Source organism: Sarcophilus harrisii, chromosome 4 (assembly GCF_902635505.1).
Source record: "Sarcophilus harrisii chromosome 4, mSarHar1.11, whole genome shotgun sequence".
NCBI classification, from domain to species: domain Eukaryota; kingdom Metazoa; phylum Chordata; class Mammalia; order Dasyuromorphia; family Dasyuridae; genus Sarcophilus; species Sarcophilus harrisii.
In genome coordinates this window covers 217,610,687-217,625,964 of record NC_045429.1, presented here as the reverse complement: position 1 = coordinate 217,625,964, position 15,278 = coordinate 217,610,687, and the positions used below count along the sequence as shown (strand labels likewise).

The 15,278-nt window shown below is 35.3% G+C and overlaps 2 protein-coding genes across 5 annotated transcripts in view; both read right to left on the bottom strand.

Moving 5' to 3' along the window:
• The window catches only part of GABRR2 (gamma-aminobutyric acid type A receptor subunit rho2), a 56,625-nt gene extending 50,319 nt beyond the window's left edge, over nucleotides 1–6,306 (bottom strand). For all 3 annotated transcript variants that reach the window (XM_031964530.1, XM_003769279.3, XM_031964531.1), the window contains exon 1: nucleotides 5,383–6,306. In XM_031964530.1, the coding sequence (XP_031820390.1) occupies nucleotides 5,383–5,495 (113 nt within the window). In that variant the 5' untranslated portion in view covers nucleotides 5,496–6,306. The remainder of the gene's footprint in view (nucleotides 1–5,382) is intronic.
• Nucleotides 6,307–10,219: 3,913 nt separating this feature from the next.
• The window catches only part of UBE2J1 (ubiquitin conjugating enzyme E2 J1), a 46,710-nt gene continuing 41,651 nt past the window's right edge, over nucleotides 10,220–15,278 (bottom strand). For both annotated transcript variants that reach the window (XM_012549219.2, XM_031964529.1), the window contains exon 8: nucleotides 10,220–14,027. In XM_012549219.2, the coding sequence (XP_012404673.1) occupies nucleotides 13,746–14,027 (282 nt within the window). In that variant the 3' untranslated portion in view covers nucleotides 10,220–13,745. The remainder of the gene's footprint in view (nucleotides 14,028–15,278) is intronic.

Here is a 15,278-nt window from a genome sequence, read left to right as displayed (position 1 = left end):
TGTTTTTTCTTTTTCTTTTTCAAATGGGGATAGAGGTGAGAAAGTGGATTTTATTTCATTTTGAAAAATAAAATTTAATTTAAAACAGAAGTCTCCTTTACCATCACCCCCTAATTCTTCTCATTGTTGGGAAAGTTTTGAATACTTTCTTTTTTCTAATATGTCCCTAATACAATGGCTAAATTCACCTGCAATTAATCTATCTACTAATCAAGATAAGTCTCTCATTACAAACTAGATAATCAAAAAGAAAACAAAAGCAAAACACCTGGGCAACGATTAACAAGTTTTCAGTATGAACAAATTTCTAAGAAAGGGAATGGGAAGTGAAAGGCTGAATGAAGTAAGAGGAGATGAGATGTTGGTGGGCCAGAGAATGGCCAGTTAATTTAGATAAGCTTCCAGAAACAGATGCCCTCCAGACTGTGAGAGAGAAGAGTGAAGTTTTTCTCTTCCATGTATTTGTAACAGTTTGGTGAGAATGTTCATAGTAAGGAAAAGGACCAGATGAAGAAGAAAGATCAAGATAAGATTTGAGTGAAGAGAAGTTAACAAACTGGGCTAGAGAGGTATATGAGGTCAGAGAGGGTAGTGCTGACTAGTGAATCATGAGACCATAGATTTAGATGTGGAAGGACAGATCCAGCCAGACTCCCTACATAATGAGGAAATTGAGACTGAAGTGTTATTGACTTGCTCAGGGTCACACAGGTAGAAGCTATCTCAGGTTGTATTTGAACTCAGGTCTTGCTTATTTTGAAACTAATGACCTCATTCCAATAATCTGTGATGAAGAGAGCCATCTACACCCAGAGAGAGGACTGTGGGAACTAAGTGTGGATCACACTAGAGCATTTTCACTCTTTTTGTTGTTTGCTTGCATTTTGTTTTCTTTCTTATTTTTTTCTTTTTGAAATTTTTCTTGTGCAGCATGATAATTGTATAAATAAATATATATAGGATTTACTATATATATATATATTTAACATGTTTAACATATATTGAATTATTTAACATCTAGGAGAGGGGATGGGGGGAAGAGAGGGAAAAATTTGGAACATAAATTTTTGCAAGGATCAATATTGACAAATTATCATGCATATGTTTTGAAAATAAAAGGCTGTAATTTAAAAAAAAAAAAAAAAAAGGAAAGATTAATGTCCTCTCTACTCTGCCAGACCAGGGTCCCTATGAATGGAAAGTTTTCAAGATTAGGGTCAGAAATTTCTATGTGATTCCAGAAGAGATCAGGGACCTCAGAAACTATCTAGTACAATTCATTCATCTTACAGATGAGGCCAAAAGAAGTTATTTGACTTGTACTAAAATCATACAGGTAGTAAGGAACAATCCAAACCGAACTTTTTTAACTCCAACTCCAGATTGATTTTGACATCACTATCTTATCTCTTCAAGGAGGGTTGTTGGTAAGTGGACAGATGTGGACAGTGACTTTGGCAACAGGGTGTTTTGCCATGAAGTTTGCTAAAGTAGGAATTTGGCAATGAGCTGGAGCAGGGGAATGTGAGAGGTTTTAGAAAAATAAGGAAAGAAGGGAGGGAGCAAAGAAAGGAAGAGAAAGAAGGGAAGGAAGAAAAAGAAAGGAATAAAGGTAAAGAAAGAAGGGAAGGAAAAAAGGTCATTAAAAAGGAAAGAAGGAAAAAATGAAAAAGAAAAAAGAAAGGAATCAGAGTAAAAAAGGAAAGAGAGAAAAAGGTACATAAAGAAGGAAAGAAGACAAGGAAAGAGAAAGGAGAAAGGAAGAATCTAAACTTTATAATTAAGTTTTATGTGGATGCACTAACCTAGGGTGATGCAGAAATTGTATCAAAGGAAGGCTTGGGAGACAATTTTTGCCATAACACATTTTATCTGGCAATAGAAGATTCAGGTTAAGGTATCCACCCTGAAGACAGCTAGAGATCAAAGATAGGGAAGGGCAAATTAACTGATTGCTCCTGATATTTCTTATTATTTCATAACCCTGGAGTGTCATGAATGAAAAAAAAAATTCCACAAACTTGCGAGTTAATTAACAAAAGGTCTTATAAGTAGTCCATAGTTATCATCCCAAAAATTACTTTTATAATTCTCCTGACTTTTGAAATTTCTTATCAGGCAAATTCTTATTTGCATGTAAATGGGACTACATTTCTCCCCCATATCTTCTCTATTGAGGATACTCTGCATTCAACCAATATACAAAATGAAGAAAATGCAAATGACTTGTGTAAGAAAATAGTAATGGACACAGGATTGGACCACATGCAAGAAATGTGCATGGGATTTTCCAAGATGCAATGGGACCTTGGAAATAGCTATAAAGAACTTAAAAAAGCAAATGCTATGGTGGAGGAATAGTCCTTCCAGCAAGAATTTGAGTGCCCTGATAAACAATATATAGTAAATAAATCTGTCCTATCCAGGCTCTTCTCTCCATTCATGGGGCCACCACCCTAGTAGCCCTCATCACCTTCCCATAAACTACTGCAGTATCTCCTTATTGGTCTCTTTTCCCCAGGTTCTTTCTTCTTCACTCCATCCTCCTAACAGCTGGCAAAGTGATTTTCCTAAAGCATAAATTTCTATAAGTCCATATCACTCAGTTTTCAAAAAGTTTCAGTGGTCCCTTATTACTTCTAGGATCAAACACAAAGCCTTCTACTTGGCACTTAAATGTCTACAATCTGCATCCACTTATTTTTCTGGCCTTATCATCCAATACTCCTGTTCACACACAATCCAGCCAAAGTGATCCTGTTTTTATTCACATGTACAATTTTATCTTCCATCTCCATGACTTTCACACTAGTCTTTCTTGGCTAAAATGATGGTTTCTTTCAAAGCTCAGCTCAAATACTATCACCTACATGAGGGTCTTTCTTGAGTCTCCTCCCCAGTGGCTAGTGCACTACCTTCTCAATTACTTAATTTTTTTTTTTTTTATATACTTAAAAGTGTCTATTCGCTTTCTATTAAGACTGTGAGCTTGTGGAAGGCAGATGGTTTCATTGTAGTTTGCATCCCCAACATGAAGCACAGTACTTGTCACAAAGTAGGCATTTAATAAATGCTGAATGATTTCTCAATCAGTGGAGTTGGGACTGACAGTCAAGCCCAGAGCTGGAAGACTTATGTGGTAGGAAGAGAGAATGCTATTAGTAGCCATAACTCCCAAGACCCACAATACTTAGTTCAGGTATTATTACATTTGTGATGTCCTTTACCAATATGAACTCTGCTTATCCATTATGGTGGAGAAATAACTTGGGGAATTTGGGGGCAGAAGGAAATAAAGTTAGGTAGCAATAAATTAAGATTTGTTGGGACCCTTTTGAACTCTGAACGAAGAGAATGCAGTGTACTTCATGAGACTATACTACAGATATTTTGTATGCAATAAGAGGAAGGAATATCATGATATAATGGAAGAAATGGTAGATCTTGAATTCAGGATCACATTAATTCAAGTTCTGCTTATCTCTCAGTATCCCAGACTACTCTCTAAGACTACAAGTCAAACAAAGGTTGTTGAATCGCACAAGCGAAGGAACTGTCCATAGAAGGAGTGACAGATCTATATCTTCCCTCTTGTTCCTAACCTCCTCAAAAAAATGAGTCATATTCTTTGTGTGTAGGAAAAGGGGGAATAAAATCTGCATAGTTAAAAACAAATTTCGGTAACTTAATGATTTAAATATAAACATCTGCAAAACTGAAAGTAATTATGTATGTTTTATATACTTTAAAGGGTTATGACTAAAAAATGTTTAAATGTTTGTTATTGAAGTCTCAAGAACTGCTGTTTATGTATTTAAGAACAGATAAGCCCTGAATAAGCTATCACCCTCTAGAAATAAAGAAATAAAGAAATAACAAACTTATTTTCAAAGATACTATCACTGTATATTTAATAATTAAAATTTAATTCAGTAACATTTTTATATTACTATGTATGGAGCCAATATCGATGTTTAACAGTCAATCTTAGCTGTTCCCTGGTTTGTTCAGAATATATTTAGAAATGAAATCTTCACAGACTTAACAGATCCTGAGTCTATTTATGCCCAGTGGAAAGTCATATTATATATTTTTGTTTTGTGTATTTATATGTTATTTTTTAAATTAAAAAAATTAAATGCCAATTTAAAAAATCTAAATTGTTTAACTTATATTTACAAAAATCATAATCTGAAGGTGGTTAATATATTTCATTTTATTTTGCTGATTACAGTTGTCTTTTCATCAGTCATTTTAACTATCCTTCCCTATCTTTGAACCCTCCTTTGTATAAGGAAAAACAATTAAGCAGAAACACCCAGATAGTGTTACTCATTTCCTATACAGGTTCCATGTCTCACCTACATTTCTTGGAACTTTTTCCAACAAGCACCATATTTATAGTTCCTCATATTCCACTTAATTCAGTTTGGTAGATTTGTATTATTTTATCTTTTCCTCTAAATCATGAAGTGATTAAGTCCTATTGTCACACTAAAGAATGCTTTCAAGGGGCTTTCCCCTCTGCATATATCTATTAAGGATGATAGGGGGTTGGAAGATGCATGATTCCTTGATAATGGAACTTATCTACATTGATTCTCACATATAGTAACATTGAGAAAGAAAAGTATATTGATTGGATGTGTATAATCATTGCTTGCTGACTTGGGGAGAAGGGAGAAAAAATTTGGAATTCCAAATCTTACAAGAATGAATTCTGAAAACTATTTTTACATGTAATTAGAAAAATAAAATATTAGTGAAGAGAAATTAAAGTATAATCTGAGGATTAAAGCTTTTGTTCCCCAATGCCCTCCACACATAGTTTTCAGAAATTTCCCTCTTAAATCAAGAGTTTCATCTGGGGAAAATAACAAATTGAATGAATTATCATTTAACTGTTTCCCTTTTTGTCTTTATGTCTGTCTCACACACAGTAGGCAGATGATTAATAAAACTTTTGACGATTGAATGAATTGAATCCTGCTGCTTGCCCAGGGATACTGTATTTGAGTCTGTTTTCACAGAGCTATAGGAAGTTAGCCCTTTTTTTGACAGTAGTTTAGAAACCCCAGCTTCACTAAGATTAAAGAACACTGTTCTGGGAAGACTAAGAGGAGCTTGCTTGGTGTAAATTCACTGTGAGGGGGTAGTAGCATAATTAACATTCCAAACCTTTGGAAGGGGGGAAAATCCAAATCTGACAAATTCCTTGGAATTTGCAGATTAATTCCGAATGTAATTCCATCATATAATAGACTTCCAAGAAACATTGTCTAATGAGGAAATAAGACTTTCAAGCAAGAGGGTCAACCAAATGTTACATGGAAGTCTGAAGAATATGCCCAAGAATTTCAGAACCCTCCTCTGGTTCCTTACCTTAGCCTGGGCATTTCCAGCTGTCCAGACCAGCTTCTCCTCCTGGGATTCCTGCTTTCCACAAGAAGGATGAGGTAAAAAAGGAGTAAAAGGAGTCTGAGAAAATAAGGCATTTTGGGAAAGGCAGTGAGGAACTAGGCTACTGTCCAGTTACTTCTTACAGGACAAGTCTTTCCTGGTTTCCGGACTGACTCAGCTGAAAATCCCAGGTTTTTGCTGAACCTGGAAGATCATTATTAGGGAAGGCTGTTTTCTGAAGCAGTAGTTTCGTTTGGTGATCAGGGCTTTTTTCTCTCTCTCTTCTCTCTCCCTCACTTCTGCTTGGTGATTGGCCATTAAGAAGTTTCTCCTGTTTAGTCAGATTCCGTTTCCATTTGATTCTGAAATTCAGTCTTTTGATTGAAACTGTTATATATATATTTTTATAAATCCCTTCTCCATGACAGCTTTTTGCTTACATCATTAATCTCCTTCTCTCAGGCTACATAAAACCAAGCAAGCTGTCATTTTCATTTGGAAGGCTTGTGAGCATTCAAGATGGACTGAATGGGAAAGGTTTGTAAGAATGCAAAGGTACAGGCAAAAACACTGAGTAAATTCATGAATTGAAGTTATCATGAGACTAATTATCTAACAAATTGTTCTTTAATTTTTAGCCTCAAAGAGACATTAATAAAGGCAATGCTTTGAATTTTAATACCTATTTTACACCAAAAAGGAAGATATTTTCACAAAAGTCTTAAATATTTTCATCTAGTCTTTAAGGTACATAGGTAAAATACATGAAAGGAAATTAAGGAGGGATGCAGACAAGAATCTCAATAGTGGTTGTTCAGTCCATGTCCAAGTCTTCCAGAAGATTGGAGTTTTCTTGGCAAAGACATTGGAGTGATCTGCTATTTCCTTCTCCAGTTCATTTTATACATGAGAATCTGAGGCAAACAGGGTTAAATGACTTGCCCAGGAATAGTAAGTGTCTGAGGATGGATTTGGACTCTTCTTAACTCCAGGATCAGAGTTCTATCTACTGTGCTATCTAGTTGTCATATATATATATATGGAAATTCATATTTACTGATGACTAAGTTCAAAAAAATTTTTTTTAATTTATATAAGAAACAAATTGCATAGCTATTTCTAAAAGGTCCTGAGAAAGCCTGTTTTAATGAAGATTAGCTTCCTCTGTAATGAACCCATTTCCCCCTTTTTTTTCCCCCGCTTTTTAAATGAACCTTAATTAGGGAGCTCTAGTGAGGAATGTGTTCTCCTAGGAAACTTAATTAGCCAATAAGTACTATTTATACTAATATATTAAAACTGTTTTTTAAAAAATCCTATACTTGTTGCTAACTTACTGATTGGCCTTGGAGCCAACGGAATGGTACAGTGGATAGGACAGAAGAAAAGAAGTCAGGAAGATCTGAGTTTAAATCTCGCCTCAGATCTATTAGCTGTGTGACCCTGGGCAAGTCAATTATTGTTCACCTATTTCCTCAATCTATAAAATGAGCTGGACAAGGAAATCGCAAACCATTCCAGTATCTTTGCCAAGAAAACCCCATTTGGTATAAGAGAGTCAGAAATGATAACAAAACAGATAGGGAAACTGAGGCTGTGGCTGAGTGAATTGCCCAGGGTCACATGGCAAGTAAGTGTCTGAGGCTGGATTTGGATTTAAGTCTTCCTGGTTCTGGTCCCAGAGCTCTATCTGCTGTACCTCCTTTAAATGCTTTAGTCCTGGACACCATGCTTCTTTCAATTCTATCATTTCATACTGAAGCTTTTTTTGTTTTCATTTTTTTGCCAGCCTTCCCTATGTCTGCCTTTGCATTAAAGTCATTATATATAGACTGCAGTTGGTTCATACAAATTTTTCATCCAGTGCCAGCTGTAGGTGCAAAGATTCTAATTATCTTTATGGTGATCCATTTCTTCAATTTCACCATGAGCACACCAAGGTAAACTAACCAGTCAGGAAATATATGTTTCATTTGGGGATAAAATAAATCAACTTCATCAGTTTTATTTGCCTTTCTGAGAAGAATCCTTCCAATAAATAGATATGTCCAAGAAATAGAAATTTCTTCTGCTTTCATTTATAGTTGGAATGCCAACACCACTAGTTTAGTTTCTCTAGTTCATTTAAATTATTTGTAAATGGCCTAAGAACTGAACCATTCTTAATATCCGCTTCCCTTTCCATTCCCCCCAATTTAAGACTGCATCTATCAAATTCTAGTTTTCAAAATGAGGGGAGGTGATTGATCCTATATGCTATATGTTATCCTTGTCAGACCATAGGCAGAGCATGATTTTTTTTTGAGAAACTGGTGTGCCTCTAGTGGAAGGCACTAGAAGTGAGGGGACTCAAAACCAGTTGAGATAAAGATTAGATCAAGAAATAGTGGGAAGAGGGGAAGTGAAAATTTCGTTCAGCTATCTGAAGGCTTATCATGGAGAAGCAGGGTAGTCTCTAAATGCAGAAAGAAAGACATTCCAGAGAGACAGATTTTAGTTCAATATATGTAAAAACTTTTTTCAGTAGTCCTGTCCCAAAAACCAGACTCATACCAGTAAAAAGATTCTGACTTTGCTGTCTCTGGAAAGATTTCTTGAAGTCTAGTCTGGAGGAGTTTTTGTAGTGTATGTTCTACACAGGATTCCTGCTTAAGGAGATGACCTTGAGAGATGACTAAAAACCATTACATTGAATTCCCAATCCCTATATTTATGCACACCTGCATTTTTGATTTCCTTCACAAGCTAATTGTACAATATTTCAGAGTCTGATTCTTTTTCTACAGCAAAATAACGTTTTGGTCAGGTATACTTATTGTGTATCTAATTTATATTTTAATATATTTAACATCTACTGGTCATCCTGCCATCTAGGGGAGGGGGTGGGGGGGGGTAAGAGGTGAAAAATTGGAACAAGAGGTTTGGCAATTGTTAATGCTGTAAAGTTACCCATGTATATATCCTGTAAATAAAAGGCTATTAAATAAAAATTTAAAAAAAAAAAAGATGACCTTGAATCACTTCCAATTGAGATTTTGTGATATGAGAAACAAGCATCCTTTATTTAGACCTGGTTTAAGTGCTAGTGATTAGGTTGGGAAATTTCCAAAGTATTATATTCTAACATAGCATCTAACTTCCCTTATTTGGATACTGTATTTCTTTCTACCTATCCCATATTATGTGTCCAATTAACAGAATAAAAATAACAACAACAAAAAATAGAGATTAAAAAAGTCAAGACTTTTTTAAAAAGTTTTTTTCTAAAAGTTTCTAAGATAAAAAGGATCACTGAGGTTCAAATAAAGACTTTTGCCTAAAGACAAAAACCTTTAAGTACAGAGCCCTGGAGCAACTGAAGATGTTTATGAATGTCTGACTGTAGGTTTAGGTCAGAACTACCCAGGGAAAGAGAAAGCCTGCCCTCAGGATAAGGATATGTGCATGATAAACAGGAGAAAGATTCAATGCCATAAATTCAGGAAAAGTTCAGCTGATTTTCCAGTCAGCTTTATAAAGATATAAAGCAAATGAATTTTTGTCCTTCTTGGCTTGCCAACTCTTGAATTGTCTTTAATAAAATATCTTCAATAATGGCAACCTCTTTTAAGGTGGGGCTTAATTTAAAAAATGAAAAAAGCCAGAAGGCTAAAAATTTAGAGTAAGGGGGCTAATAAGGTGTGTCTGATCATGCTTTTTTTTGGTTTAAAATAGCAGGGAGTGGGGTGGGGATGCAAAATAAGGCAATTTGACTACATATTCTTGTGTAGCTCTAAAGACAATTCCAAAAGAAGACTTCAAAAAATGTTTTGGGAAATGACAGCATTATTGAAATGAGTTTATCTAAGCTTATTAACATGACTATTTTGAAAGGTTTTTTCTTTAAATATTAAGTCTCTGTATTTTCAATGAATAATTTAAATATATTCCATAATTCAGAATTTTTGATTAATTCAGGTTAGCTTTAACCCAGTGCTATCTAAATTTAGACCTGTCTATATACACACCTATATGCAGGGTGAGGTAAAGTGGGGGAGGGGGTAAGAAGAGGTGGTAGTTCCAACCTATTCCATGAACCCTAAGCAACTACTAACTACAGGACTTCAGCAGGAACTTGTAGGAAATATATTTCAAGTGGATGGGTGATGGGAAGCCTGGTAAGGGGAAGGACAAACATAGGAATAACTGACAGGTCCATTCCAACAGGAACATTGAGTTAGTAAGGGAACTAGTATGACATATGGTTGGAAAGGTAGGTTAAAACCATTATTATAGGATTCACTTGAGACTTGTGCAAGAGAATGGTTGAACCTACAAATGGATTTTGGCAGCTATGTATGAACTAAAGAGTGAAGATACTGACACAAAATGACCAGTAGGTTAATTAAAATAATCCAGGTCATAAATTATGAAGGCACTATGGAAATGTTTTGCATGACTTTCTATATCCTCTATATATCATATTGCTTAACTTCTCAAGGGGAGGAAGGGCTGAAAGGAGGGAAGAATATTTAATAAATTTTTAAAAAATGAATGTTAACTTTTTAAAAAGAAAATGTCAAAAAATAAAGTTATAAAGGCCTGTACTAGGTTGGTGGCAATGAATGTGAAGAGGCACAGTCAGATTCAAGAAATACTGTGGAAAAATTCAGAGTGCTTAGGAAACTGACTAGGTGTAGGAAGTGACTGGTTTTCACATAAGATTTTATTTTAGAAACAATGAAAATTTTTCTTTATTCTTCAGAGCAGAAATTTCACTTTCCCCAAAACACAATAGAAAATTGTCTAATCTTTCAAAAAAAAAAAAAAGCTTTAGATGTTGATGAAACACTGAGTATTTATTTTTAGTATAATAAAGAAAAATAAGCAGCATTGAAAACAAAGTGCTAAATAAAAGCCCCCCCCCAATATAATGAGAAAAGCTAATTAATTACATCTTCCCAAAAATTCTATATGAAACAGACGTTGAATAAGTTTTTTTTTTTTTTTTTTTTTAAGTTGCTAACTTTAATCAGCTTGATGTAAACTTAGGCTCTGTGACTACAAGCAGCTGTGAATAACACATCTACAAATACAAGGAACTAAAAGGAGGAACCATAACAGGTTGATTTACGAGGTCACTCTCCATGTGCAGTCCCTAATCTGCAATAAGGAAGCAAAAGTTTGTTTTCTTGAATATTGTTAGGGGAAAGATTTAAATGAGAATCCTTTCCCACTCCTTGCAGTCTTACTTGTTCCCTAATTTCCCCCAAAGAGGCCAGAATGACAAGTATCTGTCCTTAAGAACTTGTGAGAGAAGAAAGGCAGCATGGGGTTGGGTGGGGTAATTTTTGCTGTGCTCAAAGGTGTCTGCTGGAAAAGGGGAAAAGATAGGAGTGACAAAGTGGACAGTTGGGTCATTTTACTAATAACTATAATGGAAAAAAACAAAAACAAAAAACCTTTTACTATAATGATCACAGCTTGACAGCCAAGAACATCCAACCAACTTCAACAAATTCTCATACATGGAAATGGCTGGCTGTCTCATGCTAGATTGTTAGAAAAACTTTCTTTAGATCATAGGACAAATTCTCCAAGCTATCATGCACCCCTCTCTCCAGGAATTTAAGGATCAAAGATAAGGAAACTGGCAGAGGAAAGAAGGGCAAGTATTTATTTTCATCAAGTGAACAGTGACCATCCTGGGTATTGTGGTTGGGAAAAGGAGAGTGAATGAGGCAGGGGAAGACAAGTGAATTCCCTTCTCACTGGATAAAAAAGGCCACTCCACAGTGGCCCTACATGGGAAGTGTTTTAGCATCATGAATTGAAATTCAGAACACATTTTCTCAAAGAAACAGTAACAAAAAAAGGCTTGGTGGCCTACTAAACTCTTAATGCAACTTAACAAAAATTTATTAAGTGCCTACTATGTGGAAGGCACTGGACTAAGGAATAGGGATACAAAAATTCAATAAGTTATGGCACCTTCACAATCATTAACATAGGTGAAATATTGATCTGAATATAGGCCATATTCTTAAAATGAGATGGGGAGATGAAAAATACAGAAAGAGGAAGAAGGAAGGAAAGAAAGAGAGAAGAGAGAGAGAAGAGGGGAGGGAGATAGAGAGAGAGAAGAGGGGAGGGAGATAGAGAGAGAGAGAGAGAGAAAGAATGAATAGGAGAACGAATGTTAATTGCAAACCATGTTGGGTTATATTTAAACCAGATTTAAGAGGAAAGATGCAGCCTATTTTCAGACCAATACAGTATTGGGGGAGGATTCTTCACAAAGTCTTTGTGCTCTCTGAAGCTTAATAATTTAGGCTGCAGACATGATAGACACAATCTGTAAATATCATTGCAAAGCAAATTTATTAAGGCTCAGGAAAACTACATTACATAGATTTACACAATGTGTTCTCATTTTAAATCTTGTGACAAATGAAAACTAGCTACTGTGTGGATGAAAAGAAGAAATGCATCAACTTTAATAACAAAATTAAACTTGCCTTTCAATGCTACTTACAGATTGTTTCATAATTACAACCTATGTCAGTAAAGTTTAAAAGTTACAAGTTTAAAAGGTTTAAAACTGCATAATAAACTTGATTAAGACCTTGTATCAGTTACATTCTGATTTAAAGTCTTTTTCGGGCTGGCCTCAGAATCTAAACACACCATAATATTTTTTCCTGGTGAGCAAATGCATTCTGTATTCTAAAACAAATAATTTCCAAATAAATTTTAAGAACACAGCCCTTTCTTCAGTTGGGAGCTGCCTGTATTAAAAATACAATCAGCCAGGCATCATGGCGCACACCTGTAGTATCTGCTGCTAGGGAAGCTGAGGCTGCTGGTTGGTTTGCTTGAACCTGGGAATTCTGAGCCACAATTAAGACTAAAGCTTACCAGGTGTTTGCACTAAGTCTGGCACCAATATGGTGAGCCCCCAGGGAGCGGAGATGGAAAAACAAGCAGGTTAAAGCTCCAAACTAATCAATCAGCAGTGGAATCGGGCCCTGAGTAGCCACTGCCCTTCTAGCCTGGGTGAGATAGTGAGACCCAGACTCAAAAAATTTTTAAAAAAAGAACAACAACAACAACAACAAGAAAAGAAATACAATCAAAGCTTTTCAATAATACTGCCCCAGTGATTGCCTGCAATGTTGCCATTGAGTTACATGTATTAAAGAACAAAGAGAATATTTCCATGGCTCTGTTTTCCCACAAGGCATTGGAATAACCCTGGGTAACTGGCATGACATACTCCTGTAAATGAATGGTTTTTTATATTAAAGTTAAGTCTTGGGCTTAAATCACATTGATTTCATCTTAAATACACATTTTTCTCACTTTTTTCTATTACTTGCTTTTTCATAAAAGATGGGCAAAACATTTCTTCAATACATTATGCATATCTTGGAATAATTAAAAGATAGTAGCACTGGGTGAATGATTAGATTCCTTATTTATAAGTGTTATAAGAACATGTTATATAACCTTCAATTTAAAAAGATATACAACTGATAATAATCAGAGACAACATTCAAATCTTAAGATCAACTTATGTAACTTCAATGGAAAAAGAAATTATTTTCTTGCCTGGACCCTTTCTTTCACTAAAACTAAAAATTTGTGGGGATTTGAAACTATCTGGTGAGTAAAAGAAAACGTTCACAAAGCATCATTCTCTTTTCTTAGTCAATATTCTCTTCACAAATTTGGTAACGTTTTCTCCTTAAGTGCTTTTGTCTGAAGCAATTTTTCACCTTTACTAAAACATGGTTTCTCACATGCACATAAATTTCATAAAATGCCCAATTTTACTTCACCTCCTATGAATGACATTTAAGCAAAACACTAGAATCTGAACCCCAGAAGCAAGAGGGCTTTGCTTCCGTCTCTTCAATTCTTCTCTGCTCCCCAATTATTCCACTCAAGCAGAGATCTAGTACTCAATACAAATGGGCATTGAGCTACTAGTAACACTTGGAATTTAAACACCACTTTTTATCCAAAGTTTCAAAGAACTTTACAAAAAATTATCACAAATTCATACATAAAGAAATTGAGGCATAGAGAGTTACAAATGATTTTCCAAGAGTCATAATGCAGGCCAGTGGTGGGATGTGGGATTTATGACTTCCAGTCCCTTAAGCTAACTGCTAATATATACTCTCTATCGACATAATTAGCCTCAAAATCTGTCTAAATATATACTGACAATTATAAGGATCAAAAAGGGAGGTGAGGGGCAAATACAAAAAAAAATTTTTTTGTAAACAGTTCTTATATCATACCCACTGCAGAATGTTTAATGAAGCATTCGAGTCACAGCTCTTAAGACAAAAGCAATGTTATAACTCAAAGTCAAATATGTACTCATTGGCCAGATAGATTCGTCGGAATATGAGAGCTGCCAATGCTAGAGTCAGGATGACAATAAGTACGGCTGATCCAATATGATCCGTGTTGGGGTTGGCTCTTGGCTGCTGGACCGGAACATCAGATGAACTCGACGATGTTCTTCTTTGACTTTGCTGCTGGGCCCGGCGCTGTCGAGGGCTCATGGAGGTATTCTTGGAAATGGTTTGGGGAGGCTCTTGTAGGGAAGTTGCAGCAATGTTCTGAGCATCATACTAAGAAATTTTAAGAATAGTTAATTGAAGCAAAAAAAAAAAAAAAAAAACCCAAAAAAAACACTCAGAGACACACATACACAAATATACAAGCACTACATGTTAGAATATATTCGAGAGAAATAAATTTGGACAAGAACAGGGTTACCAAGAACCATTCTAAGCTCCTAAAACTGACCTTAAATTTGATGAAACAGACTTATGGGGCAGGGTAAGAATAAGGATTTACACAGAGTCTTCTCTACTGACTAGTTACCCAAGCTAATCTCCAGTAGTACTCTAGCAATACTTGCTAATACTACGTTTACTAGAAAGTATAGAAACTATCTCTTTCCTCAGGACATCTGGGGAAGGAAACAAGTTGACTCCTACTTTCAGTTTCATAGATCAAAAGCAGCAGTTAATGTAACTTTTCTGTATCATGCACTAATATAGAACATCAATATTATTCAATCTGCCTTGGAAGCACATTCATCAAATAAAACTGGATACAATATAGTGCTTCACCTCACAACAGACATGTTACTCTTTTAACTCAAAACTACTGTATTGTCACCCATAGTCATAATCTGTGCCAGACAATCCCAAAGAAGCTTAAAAGGCAATGTGTTCTAAGCTAGGACAGCAATAATGGAAAGAGAGAATTCTTCTGGGTAGTTGTGGGCTAAAGACATTTGGGACAGGCTTAATTTTTACTATGATATACTTTTGTTCGTTGATCAGGAAAAAAAGCCTGATCCTGGCATTTCTCTTGAATTCTTTGTTTAACCCATCACAAGAAACTTATAATGATTACATTATTCGTGTGTGTGTGTGTGTGTGTGTGTGTGTGTGTGTGTGTAACGCATATACCTCTGCTCCTCACAGAAGCAGAAGAAAAAACACAAGCCTCATTTGACTTTTTTACTACCAGCTCCACCTCTGTCATCTCTTGATTCAAATACTGATATGCTATCAGTAGTAATTTAACTGAGGAAGAAATACTATCATCTTAAATTTGTGATACTTTTCTACTAAGAACCTAACAAAGGTTTAATAGACCATATCTCTATTTCTTAATATACCTTATGAGGTACACAGGTTAAGTATCCTGAATTTATAGGGGAGACACAATTATAGATTCTAAAAATAACATAAAGGGAGACAGTAGTAAAGACATTAACTTTTCATATATTCTGATTCTTTGACTTCAGGGATGCCAGATTATTACTTTTGCTACCTAAAGAAATTAAATAACATAGCAGTATCACT